We start from the raw sequence: 22,067 nt of genomic DNA, 5'->3' as shown, positions 1-22,067 counted from the left end.
TGTTGCCAATTAATTACATTTGTCCCCAGGATAATACAGGCTGTTTTTCTTTAATTCTAAAGACTATATGGCTATAACTTGGAAGTAAACAAGCATGAAATCAGCATGGCCACAGCCTATAATCCTCAGACTTCCCCTTTCCATTGGCCAGCGGCTAAGAGAACCTCATAAATTTAAGAATATCCCACAGCATGTCTGTCTTAAGGAATCTGATTTAGAGGCTTTATGTCCATAGGTTTTATGATTCACCACCTTTGATAGACAAGGAGAAATATGAAATATGGCCCATCTGCAGTGCTGTAACTCCACTAACATTAGACATCTATCTAATCAATTACCATTTGTATTCTACTACTTATGTATTTATATCTCCCATTATTGAACTCCTCACAATCGTTAAATGTGTTTCTTTTCTCAACAACTTAATGAGGTCAGGAAGAACTGTCGTAGTTAAGAAAGTGAACAAGAGGGTGTTCTGCTCTGGGCTTGCAGGAAGACTGTGATAGAGAAACTGAGCACATCTCTTGTCAATACTCTGCCGGTACCCTGACCCACTGCATCATGCTTCTTTCCACTTGCACACTGTTTGTTTGCTAATAAAAATTAATACAGAATGTTCCCACTTGAAGACATCTCAGCTGTCAAAATACAGTACTAAATGAGCTGCTGTTTAAAATAATTTTATAGACAAGTAGGTGGGCCTTGAGTACTTTCAAAGTAGAGCTGAAGATGAGCTGTCACAACATGTTGGTATGCAGGTTGGGGGTGAATTAGTTTTGGACCTTTGTATTTTCTTATAAAAGGCTGTGCTGCTCATTATCTGCACCACAAATTCCAACAACTGCTTTATGAATTCATCTGCAGTTGAGTTTTATCCTTCAGAGCATCACACTTTATCTAGGGTCTTCATTTATATTCATCAGTGAGGATGAAAATAAAATTTAGCTTTAATTCAAGGGCTAATTTAGATTTCAGTGTATGATTAACATTCCACACACAATTACTACCATCAAAGTCAAGCCTATGCATAAATCTTTGCAGGACTGGGGCCAAAACATTTTTAAGTATCCACTTATTCAATACATTTTATATAAAGAATTATTCTTATCTATTATTTATGCAAGGGCCTTAACTAGGTAAATCTTGACACAGCTAAGTCTCTCTCTAAGTAAGTACTCATTTTCTTATTTTTCATCTGGCTTCTACTCCATACATTGTTATCTAATTCTTCCAGCAGTTGGGTATGAACACAGTTCACTAACTGTAAATACAATATTACTCTTCTGCATGAGTGTTTATAGGAGCAACAGGAGTAACCAGCAAACAATCTCAAAAACTAAGTTTTCAGGAAAATGTGTAACAACTCCAACAGGTAACAGCACTGACTGTATAATTTGGTAAAACAAACCATTAAAAAAATAATCAACACTAAATCATAAAAAGCTATAATAAGTTACAAATTATTGCAATACATACAGGAAAAAGACTATTTTTTCCAATAAAACACCATCATTCAGCTACAGCAAACAAAATTCAACTAGTCCACTTACGACAGAGTGGAATCACCAAAACTTTAATACTATATTTTTGGCATGCAATATATGCATAATTAAACAGTTAAAAAACATATACAAGTGTAGTATACATAACGTAAACGCAGTCTTGCTGTGGATTGTATCTATCAGTATATTCACAATACCAGTCATAACATTTGCTAGCAAGAAAAAAAGTAATTGATTTTTGTTAATAGCACTAATCAGGCAAATGTGCGACAGCTTGCCTTCCCTCCGCATAGGCACGGCCTCCGTTTCATGCTTTTTACTGGCGTTAGGGGGCTTTACAACGTTCCAGCAACAGGGCACGCTGGACCCCTTCACAAGAAGCTTTGTGAACACCAACGTGAGATCACTCACTACAAAACAGATAAAGAAAGTCAGACAGTGAGCAACCACCCATATGCAGTAGGATAGATTAGCCATCCGGCGGGACACAGGGTCCGCATATGCTTGCGACACATGAAGAAATACGAAAAGCACGAGAACTGTCAGCAGTAGGAAACACACTGCTTCAATCCAGCCTTTGACTGAGTTTCTGCACTTCAGCAGCCAGAGTCCCACTTGGACGCTCGCCATATATATGGCTAGATATCCAAAAAGAGAGAGCAGTCCTTCCCTGTTGGCATTTAAAACGCCAACCCTGGTATCTCTGCCATCGCTCCCATGCAAGATAAATGTCTTCAGAGAGGTAGCATTAAGAATAAGCTGATAAAGTACAGCAAGATTTATAGCAACAATCCAAGAATTATTTTTTGGAAATATGGCTAAAAGTAGAGATGCTGCAAGCCTCACAAATGCTAAGGTAAAGAAAAAATTCCAGTGCACTCCGTACTCTGAAGTATGTTCATGATACTCTACAGATTTAACACTAAGCAGTCGTCCAATGCCAAGAACAATCAACGGCCAAATGGAAAAGAACTGTCTGGCCAGATGGGAAAATTTTGGTTGTGTCACGTAAGACCTTTGTCTAACTTCTGGACAGACGACAGCATTACCAAAAATAAAAGCTCCAACCCCCAAATCCATAACTCCTGTTCCATAGGTCTCGGCTTTGGCGTATCGCCTTGGATACTGCGGGAAATCCACTGCTAAAATGCTGATTGATGTCAACACATTGACATAAACGCGAAACACAGTTATTGCTGGAATGTATTCTGGATCCAAGTACGTCTTCTGGAAGTCTTTTACAATTTGCCTAAAAGGCACTCTGGTGTCCTGTTTTCTTTGGCTGTATATTTTAGAAAATATTCCGGCACAGAAGGCTGCAATGACAGGTGGCACGAAAAAGATGACTGGAGACAAGACTGTACAGGAGAACAAGAGGGGAGATACTAGCACAAGGAAGTCTAGCAGCAGGCTGTATTTCCTCGAACTTAAAGGTTTCCCATAGTGCAGGTAATATAAAATCAAGAGGAGTCCTCTGCAAAGCAGGCAGAGTGGAGCTAGAGACAAGCCTACTGAAATTTCCAGCAAACTAGTTCCATTTAAGTTGCTGACAAAGGCTTCTTTCAGATGTTTTTGTGACATTCTTCTTTATTCCTCTGAAAACACAAACGTGAACTTGAGTTAGTTGTGTAAAACGGGTCTTAGAACTTCATCAAAAATGAATCTAATGTACCAGTTCATTAAAACATACATTGATTTCAGAAGTCATCTGTTTTTCAGTTACCCTTCAATTTAAAGGATACAGAAGAACAACCCCGGTGCTGCAAATGCCGCAAGACGCGCACACTTGGCTGTGTCCTGGGAAACTGAGCAGAGGCACCGGCACTCACAAGGCCTGACCGAGTTCCAGAATTACAAATCTTGCTGTGTTCCAACAAGATTCTTAACGTATTTTTGCTGAAGGTCTCTAAATACCAAACGCTCTGTTGGATATTCATTCACATTGTGAATAATCTTACTGTACATCCTGCTCTGTAGAATATATTTAGTCATATTCTCTATAGCGTAAATGAAACAGATATGTAAAAATGCGACCCTAATGAAGTTTCTGTTGCCTGGTCAGTAGAGAGCGTGCAATGAAACCAGCAGCTAAAATCCCCACTCCCAACTGACGTGCCTTTTTAAAAAAAGCCCCAGACCTACAGCGATCCTACCCCAGCCGGGCTCCTCTGCCTTGTGGGACCTGTTTCAAGAGAATATACGTTAAATATAAAAAGCGTTCATTAGCAAGTCCAAAATCGCTCTTTCGTTTAGTTTAACCCGCAGCGTGGGTTGCAACGAGAGCTGACCGCCCTCGCCCGCACGACCTGGACGGCCGAGGGGCCGGGGGGAGAGCTTACCGCTGTCGGGAGAGCTTTTGCCGCTGTCGGGAGAGCTTTTGCCGCTGTCGGGAGAGTCTTGGCCGCTGTCGGGGCCCCGGCACTGCGGCAGCCGGAGGCGAACGGGCGCCGGTGTGTGGGGGGCCAAGCCCGCATTTCAAGGTTGCCGTCCCCCGCAGAGGCCGAGATGCCGGCGGGGCGAGGAAAACAATCCCCGGAGACCCCCGGTGTAACTTAAATCTCTTCGCCCTCAGCGCCCCAGGCCCCTTCCCCGCCGCAGGGCGCTCTGGCTTGAGCCGAGCCCCGGCCCGGGCCGCCCAGACCGCGGCTGGGTCAGCGCTTCCCGGGCTCGTCCCGCCGTCAGGTAAACGCCGTCCGCGTTCCCCGGCCGCACTTTCGCCGAGCGGGAGGGAAGCAGCCTGCTCTTCCGCACCTCCCGATTCACCGCCGGCCATTGCCGCCGCCGGTAGCTCCCGCCCCGGCTCCGCCTCCTCCGTCGGCCGCGCCGAGCTGCCCTCCGCCTGCCCGCGGTGAGTGTGCCCTGCCCGGGGACAGCGCGGAGATGGCCGCGGCCCTGCCCGGAGCCCCCCCCGCCGTTAAACCCCCCCCCGGGGAAGGGTCCTGGACCGGAGCGGCTCTGCGAGGGAGGGGGGGGGCGGACACGGGACCCGTATCCCAGAACGCGGGGTCTTGCGGTGGCCCGGTGGCGAGGCCATGGGGGGGGGACACGGGGACAAACACGCCGGGCCGGTTGGGAGCGACCTTGGGGGGGGGGGGGCGATGTCGGATTGTGCCCCGGCAAAGGCCGGAGGCTGCGGTTGGTGGACTGTGTCCTTGGGGAACTGGGACAAAGAACGGCTCCGCCAGCTGTAGGCGACACCTCTCCTAGGAAGGGGTGACAGTGTAACGAGATTGGAAACCCTTCAAAGGCAGGGAGGGTCTTGGTGATGATGGTTGTGTGCGCCGCCAGCTCTACGCACGTCAGGGATCAAAGTAGTCTCCAAGGGGTGTTTTCGTGCCAGGCGAGGATGGAATAAGAATAGAATAGGAATGGAATAGAACGGAATGGAAGTAATGGGAGTTTCAGCTGCTGGAAGAAGACAGAATTCTTCCTGGCTCCGTGACTGGAATCTCTGTGTTTATCACAGAAATGCAGAGGGTGAGCTTGACTCACCTTGGGTTGGCTCCCACAGATTTTTAGAAGGAACAGGAAGAGGACAGCAAGCAAGCCTATCTTGTTTCTGGTGCAATACAAAACTTCTCCGAGTCACTCCTCTTCCAAAAGCACTAGCTTCTCTGGTGCCGTCAGACCCACAAATCTGCCCTATTTGCCCTAACAGGAGGAATTGAACAAAACCAAAGTTGCAATTTCTTGCCAAGAAATGTCATTTTATTAATTCAAGAGAAACAAAGCGTTTTATTCCTGCAGTAAGGAAAGATATATTATTCCCTCCAAATAAGCTGTATTTGCAGGGGCAGACAGAACGTATGACTATTACTCTGTTAGTGCAGGTAGGCTTTCTAGCTCCAGCATTACTTGGGATTGGTGTCTGAAGCATTTGGGCTCTGCTTGTGGAACCCTCTGGAGAATGACATGTCCAGAATTATTTTGTTCTAAATGTCTTTTTTTTTTTTTTAATTTAAGTGTTCTTCAGTCTGATTTGAATGAGATGCCCTAGAGTAAAGGCCCTCTCCAGTGTTCCCGTCCATAGGGCTGGACAAGATGCCAAAGCAGGTAAAAAGATAACCAGGACTTGTGTGCGCTGATTAAATTTTACTGGCAGGCCATGCATTCAAGATTAGGTAACTACCGATGTGTATTCTACGCTACTTCATGAATTGACTGGACCTATTAACTGTGTGGTTTTGAGCTTTGTTACTAACACCAGCTAGTGATTTCTGTTATGCCATTGGCTTTAACAGGGCAGGTGTTCATGCATGTAGCAAGCACATCCTTAAGGGTATTTTTTCAGTAAAATTGATGGACACATGAGCTATGCAGTGTAGGTATCAGAAGTGATTGTATTTTCAAATATTACTTTTCTTTTGGCTAAGCGATCACCATCTCTTCTCAAATGAAGCGGTGTTGAGCAGGGGGTTGCAGGGGAGCAAAACCAAGCCCTTTCTCAGGTCTTGCAATATCAGCTGCACAGTGGACTTAACTTGGCTGGTGCCAGCGTAATACAGCGAACACATGGGAGGGCACAGGAACAATGAGCAATTGGCAGAAACTCATCTTGTCCATGGAGTATTTCATAATGTGCGTGTCTGTTCTCTGTGGAAGCAGCAAGCTTCTTAATGTTCATTCAGAGGAGAATAACAGAAATCGCTTTGATGGCAATGCTTAACTGCATTGCTAAGCCTTTTTTTTTTCCCCTTGCTGTGTAAAATTTTGTATTACTGGAAATGAACTACTTACGCTGTCTGCAAAAGATAATAATGCTCCTAAATGAGAACATTATTGTAGTTTCCCCCCTCTCCCCCCCGAAATGTGTTAATAGGGTTTTGCAGTTTATTTTCCCCTTTATTAATGAGCTTAGCTTATGTAGTGGGAATGCTGCTAACTAAATTTAGCACTTTTTCTGTATAAACAAGGTGATACTGTTCATTGACTTGGTTAACTTGTAAAGAATTGCAGATTTATGCTACTAAATACAAATGGGTAGGGTTACTTAGGAGGAATTTTGGTCAAGGAGAAGGGCAACAGAAAAGGAATATCTAGAATGCAAAAATCAGGACTGTCATCTTTTCCCTTCTTCATTTTCCCTTCCAGCCTCTCTCTTCTCTCCCCTCCCCCACCGCTGCCCCGCCAAATGACAAACAGGACCTGAAATCTCTTCTGGCTAAGTTTTCCATTATGTTTGTACAGCAAATACGTCCTTCCAACTAATATTGTCAAGGACATGGGAGCCCAGAGGCTAAGACTTAAATACTTGAAGTGATTCAGAGGGGACAAATCTTCACCTAATGCAGGCCAGCTCTTACCATGCCACCATTTCTTTCCCCTGGCTGCAATATGTGCACTCTGCAACTTCACTCTCGGGGCCCTCAATCTCTGCTCTAAAAATTGAAGTCTGTGCTAGGAAAACTGCATTTGTGTTGGACCACAGTAGCTTTCAGCTCTACCTTAGCCTCTGCAGCCAGTCCTTCCTGCTTCCCTCTACCTAAGGCAGTGTTTGCATTGAATGCATGACATTCATAGGCTTAGAAATATGCCACTTAAGAACATTGTATAAGTGTGTCTGTGCTGAATGACCTGCAAAATTGCAAGTGCCAGGTGGTATGAGTCTAAGGACACATTCTTTCCGAGTGCCTTTGCTTACAGCCAGAATTACCAGCGATGAATTCAGTTTACAGACAGTGTTGTCAGCCTGCCATCTCTCATACACTAGATAATACCTTTCTAAAAACAACGCACCCCATGGGAACCATTGATGCCAGGGGACGGCAGTTGGGAGGAAGAGTAGCTCAAACATACTAAGTTATGACTGCTGCTGAGACTGAACTTCTGTTACATGGAAGCAGTAGAAAAGCTATAAACTACAGTGGATGAGGTAAAAGTCCAGCTATATTTAGCCTTTGACTGGAGCTGATCTGACATTCTCTCTAGGAAAATGGCCAAAAAGAAGACTCTATCATCCAGAATGACCTCAGTGAATCACTTGAAGAAGAAGTTAGAGCGTTCCTCAGTGATGAGGAGAAACTGCATCTTTTTGATGACCTCACTAAAGTTAATCCGGTGACAACTACAACAGGTAAGCAGCCAGCCAGGGGAGTGTCTCCTGAGGAATCACTTTCCTTGGTGGCTACTAATATATGGTAGTTACTGTTCTCATCGCATTAATACAATCATGAACACAGTAGTTAAAGATTCAAAGCCTATTAAAGCCTATAGAAAGCCTTAGAAAATCACATTTGGCTTGGCTGATTATTTTTTTTCCAAAATACTCTTATTTTAGATTTAGCCATGCTGACCTCTTATCCAGCTCTCCATGCAGAGCTCACATTTGTATTGTTGGTTCAGGTAGCCAGGGCGTGGTTGAGAGTTAATGCTATTGAAGGACTCCTGCATGACCTTGTGATTGCAGTTTGGTGTTATATGAATGTATCAGAAAACAAGGCTCTAACTTACATTCAAAATATATCCATGAAATTGTTTTTGAAAAGTAAATTCCTCACTCGACTTTTAAAAAGGATCCTGTTAAGAGAAGCTAAGGCCTGTTCCTGGCGCAGGTGGGGAATTCTTGCCTCTGTTTGTTCTGCAAGTGAGCAGATTTGCTTTCTAGGACTCACTGTGAAACTTCATAAAAGCACAGGATTTATTGAATGGAATAGTTAGCAGATCCCTTAAGATTTTTAAAAATAAGGGCAACTCTTAAAGACATTGTTATGTATATTAGACTTATATCACTCTCTTGATCACCTCATTCTCTATTAAACCTAATAGGTAACATATCTGAAGATTTTTGTTACAAACAGAAACAGGAAGAGTCAAATACACTCTTCAAAAGATGCTAACAGAAGGTGTGTCTTTCAGTTCTGAAATGTCTTCAAGCAAGATACACAGTAAACTTGTTTTACACAAATGCTGGCTGCAGCCTGGTGGCTTTAAATCCATTTCAGCCTGTCTCCTGCCTCTATTCACCTGAGCTTATGAGAGAGTACCATGTTGCACTTCGTCCTCAGGTAATCCTTATATTTGAAATAACTGTCCTGCAGAACCAGATGTCAAGTTCTTCAAAATCTATATAAGCAAAATAATCCTAAAGGATAAAACCCATATCTAGTGAAATATGACTTCTGTTAAAAGAGCAGTACTGTTTTCAGATAAATGTGAGAAGACCTTTGCTGTCCGTTGCTGTTGAACTGTGTAATTACTGTTCTCTTAAATATTAATATTCTCTTTTATTGCCAGGATTTAAAACCTCACATCTTCACAGTGGCTGAGCAAGCCTACAGAAAAGTCCAAAGCCAGATAGACCCTGTAAACCAGTCTATAATTGTGAGTGGAGAAAGTGGTGCTGGGAAGGTAAGGAGATTTTTTTCTGACATTGCTCTTAAGTTTTGAGATTTGCTAGTGATTTGTAGTGCATAGTATTTCAGTGAACAAGCAAAGAAAAAAAAATTCTGACAGAGCATGTAGCCAGTCTGCTCTAGCACGACTCTCCTGAAATATGTGTAAAGCATTAAGTGATTGCTGCAGATAGACTCCACTAAATATAGCTGCTCTTCAGGTGACATCTGTAATTTCTGGGAGGGCTAGATTTGAATCATTCAACAGGAATTGCACCTCAGTTAATGTCTCAGCCTAGTCTGTTAGGGAGCTAGTGTGGGTCTCAGCAAACCCTATGCAGAGACTTAGAAGAAGTGGAGAGTTCAGATCCTAACCTAGGCCCTTCTGTAATGGTCCATCCCTATTCAGGAAGATATTGAAGATATTTTTAAGCCTGAGAACAAAATGGTTTGCTGAGTGTTAATGACTCAAAGTCCATTTGTATTCAATTAAGCTTAAGATACTAGCTGTTAATTCTAGTTGAGCTTCCAGATGGTTACAGCTTGATAAAACTGCCATTCAGCAAAGCACTCTGACTCCAATAGCATTTAAATGTGTCTGTTGCATGTAAGCATAAGCACAAAAAGTTTCCACTGAACTAGAGCTATAAATCTGACACAATTACTCTCTTTAGCTTCATCGCCAGCTGCAGCTAGCACTGTTTCACTAACGTAACTAATAACATGGTAAAAACAAAGACCTATTGTCAAGCCTTTCTCTTGCAGACCTGGACATCTCGCTGCCTTATGAAATTCTATGCTTCTGTTGCTGCTTCAGTTATCTCCCCAAAAGGCAATGAAACTGTGGAAAGGATAGAGAAGAGAGTGTTGGATTCCAACCCTGTCATGGAAGCATTTGGTAAATTAGGCTTTTTTAACAGCAAAAAGAAGTAGTGGCCACTGTGGGAATTTTCTTTGTTAATAGACAAGTCTAAGCTAGCTCTTGGTCCTCTCCTTAAAAGACAAACTCTTCAAATACTGGAGCTACGTACAAATCACCCTTAATATCTGTACGTCCTACATGGAAGAGTAAAACCACTCTGATTATTCTGTATCTGTCACTGGCAATTTCACAGGAAATGCATGTACCCTGCGGAATAACAACAGTAGCCGTTTTGGAAAATATATCCAGCTTCAGTTAGACAGGTAATAATTACTGTGTAAAAACCTTATCTATTGTCTTGTTCCTTTAAATCTTTACAAGTCGCTTTCTGAAGTCTGCCACAGAATATTTTATCTGTCTTTAGAACATATTTTGGTTTGCTGGCAACTTACATTATTATTATTTCTTTTTTTTTTTTCCTGCAAGCTCTCAGCCTGATTCTAAAAGAGAGCAATGGAAAAACAGATGCAGTTAAGAACTCTGAATAAAATATTACATTAAGCTTGCACAACGCCGAAGGTGGACTGCAAAGCATTCATAGTCAGTCGGTATCGTAACAACACAACACCTGTCAGATTCTGTGACGAAGTTTTGTTGAAATCTTTGCGCTTTTTTTTTCTCCTCTAGATTCCACCATCTGAGTAGTGCTTCCATTCAGACTTTCCTTTTGGAGAAGACCAGAGTTGCCTATCAGGCCCCCAATGAAAGAAACTTCCATATTTTTTATCAGGTTTGCCTTCAGTTAATTTTGCTAGGTATTTCTGACAAATAGTGGGGATCAAATCACGAGATTTAGCATAGTTGCAACCTCTAATATTTAACAGTTTTCCTGTCTGCCATGCTTCCAAATTAAATCATGCTCCCAGCACGTTATTCTTCATTGTCTGTGAACTGTAAATACCAAAGGCAGAATTCAGTCGTTACCTTGTTTTCTGTCTCCAGATCACAAAAGGTGCTACTGCAGAAGAGAGGCTGGAATGGAACCTTCCAGAAGGGGCTGACTACCGCTGGCTGCCAAATTCGGAAAGAAACTTAGATGGTAAAGATTAGTTTCACAGACTGTCCATTAATAATGGCTGTAACCTTAAAGGAAGGCGGGCAAAAATGTGTCCGTCCTGTTAAATCCTCTGACCCACGTTGGTCAGCCAACAGTAGACATTCTGCAAAGCCACCTGCATTAATGGGATTCTTTGTAAGTTTCAGTTTGCACTATTAAGAGTTTTCACCTGGCTTAAAACAGCGGTTTCTGGCCAAGCAAATTTGCATCTCTCTGTGGCTATGTTTAGAAACTGTCTCGTCTTTGGATGTGCTTCAGCAACCTGCTGCCTAACTTCAGAGCCCCACAGAGTCAGTATTAAGTCAATGACCTGGTTCTCTAGTTTGTGCTCTGGGATTTACCAAAAGAGCATCTGGCTTCCTTGATCTCCTTTGACAATTCTAGCTAAATTGGTTGTGGTATAGACTGTTCTGCTTGCTTGTGTTTGTGTGCATGGCTTTCTTTTAAATAGCACTTGTTTGGCTTTTCAGAGGACTGCTTTGAGGTGACCAGAGATGCGATGTTTCACTTGGGCATTGACCGCTCCACACAGAACAACATTTTCAAGGTCAGGTACACAGCATGGTCACCACAAGACTGCTAATGATGTTTGGAATGGCTTTTTAGTGTGGGATTTCTGCAGAAGTAAATCTGTATCAACGTACAAAGCATGGGTTATTTGGTACTCCTGGCTGGAGGGCTTGCAGCTACGCATTAGATTGCAGAGCCAAATATTAGATCTTAACTAAAAGCCTGCCCCTGTGAACTTTAGTTTTCCTTCAGTAGTTGCATCATTAGGAATTAACATAGAAATTTGGAATCTACTTACTTTTTTTTGTTCAGAAATGTTTTGACTGTTTGTGTGGCTAAGGCCACTGTGGCTAGGAGGACGCTGTCTTGAAGGGGAGCTCTGTTTTAGAAAACTCAGTGATTGATTGATTATATTTTAGGTATTGTCAGGCCTTCTCCATCTTGGGAACATTCAATTCTCTAATCCAGTGGATGAATCTCAGCCTTGTGAACTAGAAGACAAAACCAAAGGTGAGGCAACAAGCATGCTGTGCTCCAGAGAGTCTTGTTATCTTAGTGCAGATGCCTAATGGAAAGGATTACTACGCTCTTCTGCTTGATAAGAGACTATCAAGGTCACGAGCAAACCAAAATTTAAATGTGTTTTTGTTCGGTACCTCACAGTTTCAAAGTATTGAACAAACAAAAACCTAATGCTCCCCTGCTCCAAGAGATAACATCCTTCCATTACAGGTCAAGGCAACTGCACAGTTAGACAGTCATTTCAGAATGCTTATTGGCAGAACTGTTACTCTTGATTGTAATCTTCACTGACATCACAAGACTCCCAGAAATCTGACCCAGAGTGGAGAGCAGGGCTTTTAAAATGAAACCTTTGAAGTTTTCATGATAAGGACTAAAGCTTAGTAACAGCAAATCTGTTAAATTGCAGCATAGGTTGTTCTGCATGTCTTTAGGAGGCTTGAGGATCTAGTTTTCCTTCAGAACTAAAACACTGTCCTGAACAGGGAAGTTTCCTACTATTATATCACATGGTCTGAATTCACACTACTTAATATTCCAACATTTTTGCATACAGCTCAGGTTAGCAAGATCTTAAATGCTTTGTTAGCAAATACTCATTCTTCTACCTTTCCTTACTATCCCCAAAATCCCTGTTCTTCTCTGGTCATGACTGTTTGATCTCTCTATCTGGATTTAGCAGCCTCTGCTCAAAAAAGGAAGACAGACCTAGAGAGTACTCTCTAAAATGCCTACTTCAGTGTAGCAAACTTCAGACTTTTTTGGTATTGTTTCATTTTAAAGAGTACCTAAAATTCTAGGGGTACTGTACATCCAAATTAAGAGTCTGGTCTTGCAAAACTTTATCCCGAGTTTGGGTAAAAAGATCCAAAATCCATATTTAAGTTTGCAAGTTGATGGAAGTGTCATTCTTCTATACTATCTCTAGACCTTTCATAACTTTAAAGGGGCTGCATTCATTTGACACGGCAGACAACTTGCAATGTTTTTTTTCCTGAACAAGATTTTGTAAAGACTGCTGGAAACTTGCTGAAGATACCTGTCGAGGAACTACTGGAATCATTAAGAATTCGAACAATAACTGCTGGAAAACAACAAGTCTTCAAGAAGCCATGCTCCAGAGCCGAATGTGAGACTAGGAGGGACTGCCTCGCCAAAGTGATCTATGCTAAGTAAGGACATGTAGGCCAGGCTGCTGTGCTAATCCATATAACTTTTGTGAGGGAATAGGGAGACCAGAGAGATTTACTTTCCCTGGCTTTCTGCTTGGACTCAATAACAGTGTAACCCTCCCTTCCCCTCTCGACACACCCTTGATTCCATTGTGGATACTGACATAGCTGCCATACATCTAACAGAGAGATCTTCAGAGAACTGCTGTTTCATATCAGCAGGCAGCATGTCATAATTTTTTGTTTCTTCCATCTGATACTGGTATAAACAGCAGTAAAAGAATGCTACTCTGATTGTTGTAAGCAAGCACTTTCCAACTAATCCAGTTGTCATTGTCTGCAGATTATTTGAATGGCTCGTTTTGGTCATAAACGAAAGCATCTATGCAGATCCATCAGTGTGGACCAACTTCATAGGTATGGTTATTCAGCCCTGGTGTAACCAAGTAACTGTATGTCCTTCCAGCTACTCCTAGACCAAAGTGCACTGTCTTCCCATGTTTCTTCTAGGTTTGTTGGATGTTTACGGTTTTGAAGCCTTCCCTGAAAACAACTTGGAACAGCTTTGTATTAACTATGCCAATGAGAAACTGCAGCAGCACTTTGTAGCGCACTATCTGAAGGCACAACAGGTAATACCCCACTAAGATCAAATGTTAAATATCTAATTTTTAAACAGCATCTTTTGTCTCTTTAACTTTATTTCTGTGCCTCTGGTCAGATTACAACTTTCAGTCGAGTAAGTAATGCCACAGAAATCAGTAGGATGTGAGTGACAGCTGCTTTTTTAAAGAGGAGAGTGTGGGGCAGTTTGTGAATGAGACCGCTTTCTCCCTTGGGTACTGGAAATCTGTTCCCTATTATACAGCTCCATTGGCTCTGTGGCCTGTTAAACTGTTTGCTTTCCCTCAAAGAGCTGAACACTTAAAACTAAATTCTTGAGGGAAGTGTAGCCTAAATCGAGATTCTCTTGGAAGCTGCTGCTTATAACCATGTTAATTCTCTTCATCAAGCGTAAAGTACCTAAATGGGTGGGGAGCTTCTAGACCTGAACTTAGCGCAAAGGCAGAGCGCCCAACAGAACCTTGTAACCCGAACATTAACAGCACATGGTACCTGGTGGAGACCTTCTGCCACGGGAGAACAGCTTCCTAAACCCAGTTGTCATGCCAGTACCTTTAAAGACAAAAACACATTGTGCACTAGCTTTTATTTTTGAATGAGGAGGTACACGAGTTGTATTGTTTCACAGTACAGAAGGTATTTGCACCATGCTAAATACATTGCAGTCACTTGCCTAACTGGTCACACACTGCTAATTCCAGTTCTCATCTGAGTGCTTTGAAAGCTACAGAGTCCCTGCCAGGCCTGGGCTGCTACTCTAATAGATGTACTTCAGTCCTTGTTGAATTCCTCCGCAGCATATACATTACCATAACGCTCTTTGCCATTAACTGGAATCTGGGAAATTATTTTCTTTATGGCACCAACATGATGGTACCTTCTGTCTCACGGCATAGTTTTATCAATTTGTTCAGGAGATAAGTATCTCTTGGACCATAATTTGTGCTTTCGTATGCCCAGCGGTTTTTTTCCTGCCTGCCCTCGTCAGTGTGCCAGGGGTTAATGGTCAGCAAAGATGGAAACCAAGTTCAAGTGCACAATTACTTTCCTTGAAACTGATTCATGACCTCTGTTTACAGTACCCCTCCCAACCACTGCCTGCCCTCTTACCTCCCTTGATCTGGCTGTGTCCCAAACCACTTAAACGCCATTAGTGGCTGTGCTGAGCAAGCTTTTGGCAGGAGACTTTTAAAATAACTGGCCAGAGCTTGTGCTTCTTAAACACTCCTGACAGTTTGTTCTGTAATTCGGCATAAATATTGTACAAATTATTTTAAGCAGTATCTTTCTCCACTTCATTTTGGATCAGCTGTTGTTTTAAATGGAGCCCAGTTAGAAAAGTCTGGCACACAATAGTTGGTTTAGGGCTACATCCCAGTCTAAAGAAGGAGTGCTGTGTGTTCCTTGCCCTTCGGGGCAAAACTCAGTACAGCCAGGAGAGGCTTAGTCTGACTGTAGCCTCTGTTTGTTTAGTCTAAATCAGCCTTGCAGCTCTCCGATAAATCTGTGAGGTTCCCAAACACTTAAACAAATTGTTCCATCAGGATCTGCTGCTACATACTCAGAAGCTACCTGGAGTAGAATATCCTGGTTTGTCTTTTTTTTTCCTCCGGATTGCCATTGAACATAAGCTGAGTTTTGGATGAGCAGGCTGAGCCTGGGATTAGCTTGTTAAACAGTAACTGCATCCAACTGCAAAAAGGCATACAGTTATTTGAGCTCTGGTGCCCTCTGCTGCAGAATAACCGATTTCTCTCTTACTTCAGGAAGAATATGCGGCTGAGGGCCTACAGTGGTCTTTCATAAACTACCAGGATAACCAGAACTGCCTTGATCTGATAGAGGGCAATCCTCTCAGCATTTTTTCTTTGCTGAATGAGGTAAGTGTGGATCTAAACCCCTAATGCTTTTGGCCTAGCTGCCTGCCTTCTGTCTCATGCCACCAAAAAAATCATGAACGCTATATTAGCAGTAAACTTGTCAGCAATAAAATTTCTGCAGAGCTTGTTTTTCAGAACAAGCATGACAGTGCTTCTTCCTATTCTGAGTTGTCTTTTTTCCTTTGATCCTGGATATTCTGATTCAAATATGAAGCCTTAATTACATTTTTTTGTTGTGTTCCCCCCCACCCCCGTATTTTAGGGCTTGCATACTCAAAGCAACTCTAAAAATAAAATGGCTATGATTTTAATTGAAAGTGTTTTAGCTTTTAAAGACAGTTCTTTATGACAAATAAGAGATGCTGCAATTTTGTCTCGTTTGCTATGCAGGAGTGCCGTCTGAATAGATCTTCTAACACTGACCTGCTTCAAACTCGGATTGAGAAAGCCTTGTCTAATAATCAATGTTTAAGTCGAAACAAGTTTAGTAAGAAGCCTAACTTTATTATTTCACATTATGCTGGCAAAGTCTGCTATCAGCTGGCAGCAATGGTGGAGAAAAATAAGGTAGGTGTTTTCAGAAAGAGCTGTTTAAAAACAAACAAACAAACAAACAATCTTACAGACCAAAAGCACTTTAAATCAAAGCACCACTAACAAGTATATTCAGTGATGCTTACTGGCTATACATACCTTGCTCCAAATAAATCCTTCAGGCCATGTAAAACTGGGTAGTGTTCTTGGTTTGATTTTCAGTGAACCATCACTGGCACAAGCAAATGCTTTGTTAGCTGACCTTTCAGCTGAGGATTAAGTGGACCGTGTATCACTAAATCACGGCTTCTTCCGTTCCTGAGACAATGCAGAAGTGTTAATGACATCAGGGCATTTCTATAACCATAAATATAGCACTTCATTTCCCAGAAAAATTCAGATAAGTTTATGAGAAACAAGAACATGGATTCAACTACTGAAAGTTCTGAAAGTACCAGGAAACTTGAGTTTTGGCCTCATTGTCCCATTAGGGATTAAATGAAATAGTCTGCAGACATGAGGGTCCCTTGTCAGTTCTGACATCGCCAGCAATTATGGGAAGTGGTATCAGGTGATGCAATAAAAATACCATCTCTTAATTAAAAGGAAGACTTTCTAAGAGACTTTCTAATATCTGCTGCAGACTCTCCTACGGGGATTAAACTAGTCCTGAGACTTCTAGCTCACTTAAGGTGTATAACTGGAACAATGTTAGGAGCAGCTGTACATTTGACTAGATTTGCTAAATGTTCAACCAAACATTGTTTTCTGTACCTGAATCTGACTATGAATGAATGTATGCAGTCAGATTTGAAACTACAGCTGTGGTTAAATCAAAGTTGGCATCAGAAATACTATTCCATCTATATATGTGGAATTTTTAGTCATAGGTTTCTGCCTAAATCCAAATACTAATGAGTCATGTTTATGTTTGCAGGACCCCATTCCACCAGAGCTGGTCCATGTTTTGCAGAATTCTAAGGATCCTTTGCTTCAAAAATTATTTCCTGTGACAGAAAGGAACCAAAATAACATCAAAACCCAGAACAGAGCAGCTGTTGTTACAGTGGTGTCAAAGTTCAAGGTACATCCTATTCAAGTTTCTGCTTTATACTGCTGTCTGCATAACTAGATGAGAAAACAGTACTGTTGGACCAAGATCAGTCAATGTTATTAAAATGACACAGCTGTAAAACAGAAATAGCTTCAGACTCCTGAGATTCTCTGGGTTTTAACTCACTCCAATTTTACTTTTTCCTTTAACAGTTGGGCATCTGCCTTTGTGAGGCTTCTTCCTACCTGTTCCTCTTGAGGGGTTAGCTTCAACTGATGGCCCTGCTATAATTTTGGAAACTTTCTGAATTTACCATCAACAATTTTACAAAAGCATCCATAGAGTGGATTTTTTGCTCAAGCTGTCCTTAGAGAAGAGCTCTGCTAATACTGAGTCTGTAAAGCCATCCTTGCAAAAAACAGCTTCATTATTTTTATAGAAGACCACTGATTAGCTAAACTACCTGGGGAGGAGGAGTCCCTAATTAAACCTGCATTTGTTTTCTACAGGGTTCACTTGAACATCTCATGCAGATTTTGAATAGCACCACACCACATTACATCCGATGCATCAAGCCCAACGCTGACTGCAAGGCAATGACTTTTAAAAGAAAAGAGGTAACTTTTCAAAAGCTTCTCCTCACTGAGTCAATGACAAGCTTCATAGAGACATTGTGCAGGGCTTTGCATTGGGTCTGTTATGATCTTGAGTCACCTGCAAAGCTCTTTTCACAGCACATTTTGAAATAGCTTTTTCTCTTTTGGAGCTTCCAAGTTAAACATCCTTTCAGAATCATTGATGCTGCTTGTCTAACATGGAGCTAGTAAGCACAGCAGCTCTTCCAGATGCAACTTACTTATTGCTGTATGAGAAGTTCTCTTACCAGAGGTTATTTGGGGTGCTGTCATCCCAGCCCTCAAAATAGATAAAGGCAATCTGACTGCTCAGCAGTCCTGATCACACAGATGTCTTCATGGTGAATGCCCACAACAAAACTTTGCTTGCTCCTGGAATCTAGTCTGGGACAAGTTAGATGAGATCAGCCGACAAGCATGTCTTTGGGAGCAGAGCAGCAGATGCTAAAGCAGTAACTAGACAACCTTATCTGATGTGAAAACAAGCAGCTGGAGTAGTGCTGCGTTAATTTTAAACACTCGGAGAATTTGCTGATTACATGCAAGTAGTATTAAAATACCAACACTGCTTTTCATATTCTGCTGCATTTGGTCAGTGCAGGGTGTGTGGATACCACAAGAGAGGGCACATGAGGACTGTCGCTCTGTGTGAGCACAGCCTTGACCCTACTCTGGGTGTTACTCAAAGCAGTAGCTCGATGGCTGCATAATCCCCTTCTCCGCCCTCTCCGTTCGTTCCCCAGCTGCCAGTGTGGTGGTGCACACCAGGCAAGCTCTGGCGTGCTTGCTGAGCCAAACTGCATGTGGCTTGGGTCGAGCACAACCTGTACAGACCTTAGCAGCAGCTTCCACAGACAGTGGTTACCTAAACCATCTCAATTTATGCCTCAGGTTCTCAGCCAGCTTCAGGCGTGTGGAATAGTTGAAGCCATCACCATCAGTGCTGCAGGCTTCCCTATTAGGTAAGTCCAGAATTCTTGAGCAACGTCTTCCGTAATCCATTTCTATAGCAATCAGTGGCATATTAGTTATTTGGAAGAGCTGGTAAGCAGGAAATCCAAGTATTTTGCAGTCTGTTTCAGACCACAAAATTACTGATTCTTTCAAAGGTATCTGAAGAGTTCTGCTCACTGCTTGCTTTTAAGGTTATCTGAGCACATCTCTTTCATGTTTTGGAGACAAAAATACCTATCACAAATCTGGATGGTTGTTCTGCGTTTTGGATAACGAAACTCTGCTCGTTCAGCAAGTCCAAAAGTGGAATAACAGCACAAGCAGCAGTGGTAGCACAACTTGCATTCAAGACAATGGGATTCTTAAGAATACAGCAACAGCTAACAAAGTCCAGATGTATCCATAACACACCCCTGGTCTGAGATCTCACTGTACCTTTCCAGTCTGAGAAGCTAGGGAAGAGGTGTTTTGATGTGGACTATGATGTGCTAAAACTTTCTAACTGAATGTGGCTTCACAGTAACATGTTCAGCAATTAAAACGAAATTATAAATGGCATTCATCTAAGTGTAGTCATCTTGAAGTTGAGCATCTCATCGCAGCCAGTCACCTTGCTGGGCTTTCTTGACCACCTTTAGAGGATGGAGGGAACAAGGCCTGAGCTAGTCACATTTCTGACAGCTCAATATTGATGGGGTGAAGCTCACTGTTATTAACAGGCACAATTCCTGCCCAGTCTTTGTTACAGGCAAAAGTCACTCTCTGTTATTGGGCAACAGGCAGTCTCCCAAATTTCTTCAGAAAGTCTGTATTTTCTTGCATGTTGGTGACTACATAGGCATCAGTATATTTGCACTGGATCTTTGAAGCCATTCTGCAATTCGTCCCCCTCAAAGGATAGGTTATTTACCATATAGTGAATAATACTTGCCTAGAATTAACTGTATGTTTGTCTGTCAGGATCCCTTTCCAAAGTTTCACTGAGCGCTATGAAATACTGAGAAAATCACGTGGGTCCAATAAAAACAGAGCGTGTGATAAAAGCAACTATCATTCTGCCAAGAAAAAAGGTATGTTTCTTTAGATAATCCCTCTGCTATCAAGTAAAATTATCGCTGCACCAATTTGATATCGCATAGATCAGATACAGTTACTGTATTCAGCACTAGGGACACCGCTATTCTCAAAATCTTTTTCTAATCTATCACCAACTTGAGTTTCTAATTTGCCTAACACTTACAGCACACTTTTTTAAAAACTGCAAGTCTTTAATCTTAGTGCTGGTTTTCTATGTTCCTCCTGGGTAGGGCAATTACAGTTATGATGGTGTTTGGGGTTCCCCCCGCCTGATATAATTTGATTTAGAGTTGGTTCTTGAGTAGGCTTGAAAACCACTTACCTTTTTGCTTATATTCCTTCTCCTTCCTTTCCTTTTTTTCCCCCACCTTGTTTTCTTGCCGAACACACTGACCTTCTAGCTTACCTGGATTCTGCTGCTTCTACCTTTTGCAAACTTCTGTATGCGATTCTTTTTTCTAAGCAAGAGCGAGGATGGACTTTAAAAAACACAATCCAATCTACAAGGTAATATCTTTGGTCTGAACCCCTGAAAGAAGGACCTAATCAGGTGGTTACATTTAATATTGAAAGTTGCTGCAACCCCCTTCTTTCTCCCTGATTAATCCCATTTTCACCCAATGGGTCTGTTCAGTAACCAGTAGATGCGGGAAGCAGGACCAGTAAGTACCAGCCTATGTCAGATAAGTAAAATGGCTGGAAATCTATTAATCATGCGGGAAGCAGGACCAGTAAGTACCAGCCTATGTCAGATAAGTAAAATGGCTGGAAATCTATTAATCTTGCAGAAACGGAATGAAGTAACAAAGTACAGGCTGGAAAATTACTTACACACTGTACCTTTCTCCCTCAGTTATAAACCCATTAGCTAAAATGCCCGATTGTGATAGGTTACTAGTCCTTTTTATCTTTAGTGGGTAATAAGCTGCAAACAAAGCAGAACAATTTCCTAAATATGGGGATAAGCTTTTGGTTCCCTTATCAGCCCAGCCCCAGGAACACCATCATAGTCACCAGATGTCTTCCTGTAAGCAAGAATTGCTTGTATTTGTTTTCAGTACCTTAAAACGCTCTCATCTCCTTAGAAATATTTATAGCAGAAAAGCAAACAGTATCCAGGATGGAAAGATACAAAGACCATCGAGTTCCAGCATTGGGCATGCAGAAACTCATGCAGCATTGCCTTGAACAACACAATCTCTTTCAAGGACAGGTCTGAATTAAGTCTACCTCTATTTCCAAATAGATTATTCTGGCTAACCCGTTTGTCTCATAATGTAAAAAATTGTGTACGATGTCCCAGAAATGGTTTTAATAAACTCTTATTGCTGCAATAAACTCCTGCTTAGTACATGTCCCTGTAGCTGCTTCTGATGCCCTGTGAAAGCTGTAGAGTTGTGTCGAGTTTGTTTGCTGTTCCTGCATCTTTCAGTACATTAAGGCTACGAGGCTAATTCCTTGCTTTTTGTTCATTGTTCCCAACAGCTTTGAGTTTTGGGTATTTCATCAGATTTTCTTAGGGACTGAGCTGCTCAAATATATTCTTAATTGCAGTGCTGTTGCTTTCTGATGTTTCCATGTAGGATGCTTTAAACAATGTGAGAAGAGCTGAGCCCTCCGTGTGTCTGTCCAATTGTCCAGATCTACCCATGTTGCCTATGGATAGGTTATAATAGAGGTCATAAGACAGCGCCCAAACTACATCCTTGTTAAAACACACCACACTGGTTTTCTAGGTGCTAGCACATAGCAAAATCTATGCTGTCACATTTTTCCCTTAAACACGGATAGATCTAGTGATGTCTCGGCCATCACCTCCTCCCCTCCTCTTGTATCTGTATCCCCCCCTAAATGGCCAAGAAGTTTCCATGTAAAGACAATTACTCAGTCTTGATTTCCAAGTTTTGTGATACTCTCTCTTCAATGCTTCGTTTGCAGGCGGGACTCCGGTGGTGGATGACGACAAAGCATCACGTTCTGTTGTTTTTGAGATCCTTCAGAATGTTGTTATGGGACCAACTACTGCTGAGCAAACAGGGAACAGAGCAGAAAACGCTTCAGTGTACTGCGGCAAAACCAAAGTGTTTATGGCTAATTCTGTGGTAAGAGTGCTATCTCCTTGGCTAACAGTTCTGGAGCGTAATTGCATAATGGGGATTCTGGCACAGATGATCATCACGGTTCAGGCAATACTCCTGCTAATGCCAGTGTGACCAGAATTTGGCCTTTTCTATTAAACTAAATCAAACATCCATCAGAATCCAACTATCAGAAGCACTTTGTTTAATGGCAT

The 22,067-nt window shown here is 42.1% G+C and overlaps 2 protein-coding genes and 1 long non-coding RNA gene across 6 annotated transcripts in view; 1 reads left to right on the top strand and 2 right to left on the bottom strand.

Annotated features, from left to right (window-relative positions):
* The window catches only part of MYO19 (myosin XIX), a 28,147-nt gene that overhangs the window by 2,745 nt on the left and 3,335 nt on the right, over positions 1–22,067 (top strand). The window contains exons 1-23 of one of the 4 annotated variants that reach the window (XM_075032978.1): positions 4,274–4,350; positions 5,466–5,555; positions 7,431–7,575; positions 8,358–8,506; positions 8,736–8,849; positions 9,599–9,731; positions 9,949–10,018; positions 10,383–10,485; positions 10,698–10,794; positions 11,283–11,359; positions 11,742–11,832; positions 12,848–13,016; positions 13,360–13,433; positions 13,527–13,648; positions 15,407–15,520; positions 15,911–16,087; positions 16,992–17,138; positions 17,618–17,725; positions 18,635–18,705; positions 19,658–19,767; positions 20,176–20,281; positions 20,860–20,987; positions 21,713–21,849. In XM_075032978.1, coding sequence (XP_074889079.1) covers positions 5,544–5,555; positions 7,431–7,575; positions 8,358–8,506; positions 8,736–8,849; positions 9,599–9,731; positions 9,949–10,018; positions 10,383–10,485; positions 10,698–10,794; positions 11,283–11,359; positions 11,742–11,832; positions 12,848–13,016; positions 13,360–13,433; positions 13,527–13,648; positions 15,407–15,520; positions 15,911–16,087; positions 16,992–17,138; positions 17,618–17,725; positions 18,635–18,705; positions 19,658–19,767; positions 20,176–20,281; positions 20,860–20,962 — 2,292 coding nt within the window. In that variant the 5' untranslated portion in view covers positions 4,274–4,350; positions 5,466–5,543 and the 3' untranslated portion in view covers positions 20,963–20,987; positions 21,713–21,849. Of the gene's footprint in view, positions 1–4,273; positions 4,351–5,465; positions 5,556–7,430; positions 7,576–8,357; positions 8,507–8,735; positions 8,850–9,598; positions 9,732–9,948; positions 10,019–10,382; positions 10,486–10,697; positions 10,795–11,282; positions 11,360–11,741; positions 11,833–12,847; positions 13,017–13,359; positions 13,434–13,526; positions 13,649–15,406; positions 15,521–15,910; positions 16,088–16,991; positions 17,139–17,617; positions 17,726–18,634; positions 18,706–19,657; positions 19,768–20,175; positions 20,282–20,859; positions 20,988–21,712; positions 21,877–22,067 lie in introns of those variants that run through there. The other 3 variants (XR_012651113.1, XM_075032975.1, XM_075032976.1) reach the window with 3 other exon arrangements.
* On the bottom strand, positions 1,558–3,981 carry PIGW (phosphatidylinositol glycan anchor biosynthesis class W). Its single transcript, XM_075032981.1, has 2 exons — positions 3,842–3,981; positions 1,558–3,097 (listed from the first exon to the last, which is right to left on the bottom strand). The coding sequence occupies exon 2, from the start codon at positions 3,081–3,083 to the stop codon at positions 1,563–1,565; it is 1,521 nt and encodes a 506-aa protein (XP_074889082.1). The 5' UTR covers positions 3,084–3,097; positions 3,842–3,981; the 3' UTR covers positions 1,558–1,562.
* On the bottom strand, positions 11,373–16,984 carry LOC142033202 (uncharacterized). Its single transcript, XR_012651114.1, has 3 exons — positions 16,214–16,984; positions 14,133–14,192; positions 11,373–11,813 (listed from the first exon to the last, which is right to left on the bottom strand). It is a non-coding gene; the product is annotated as an uncharacterized LOC142033202 (long non-coding RNA).

The sequence above is a fragment of the Buteo buteo genome, chromosome 7 (genome assembly GCF_964188355.1).
Source record: "Buteo buteo chromosome 7, bButBut1.hap1.1, whole genome shotgun sequence".
NCBI lineage: Eukaryota > Metazoa > Chordata > Aves > Accipitriformes > Accipitridae > Buteo > Buteo buteo.
The sequence above is the reverse complement of the archived record's forward strand: the minus strand, read 5'-3'. Positions and strand labels throughout refer to the sequence as shown.

Coding starts and splice junctions, on each gene's coding strand:
- PIGW (XM_075032981.1), bottom strand. CDS start 3,083: ATGTCACAAAAACATCTGAAAGAAGCCTTTGTCAGCAACTTAAATGGA.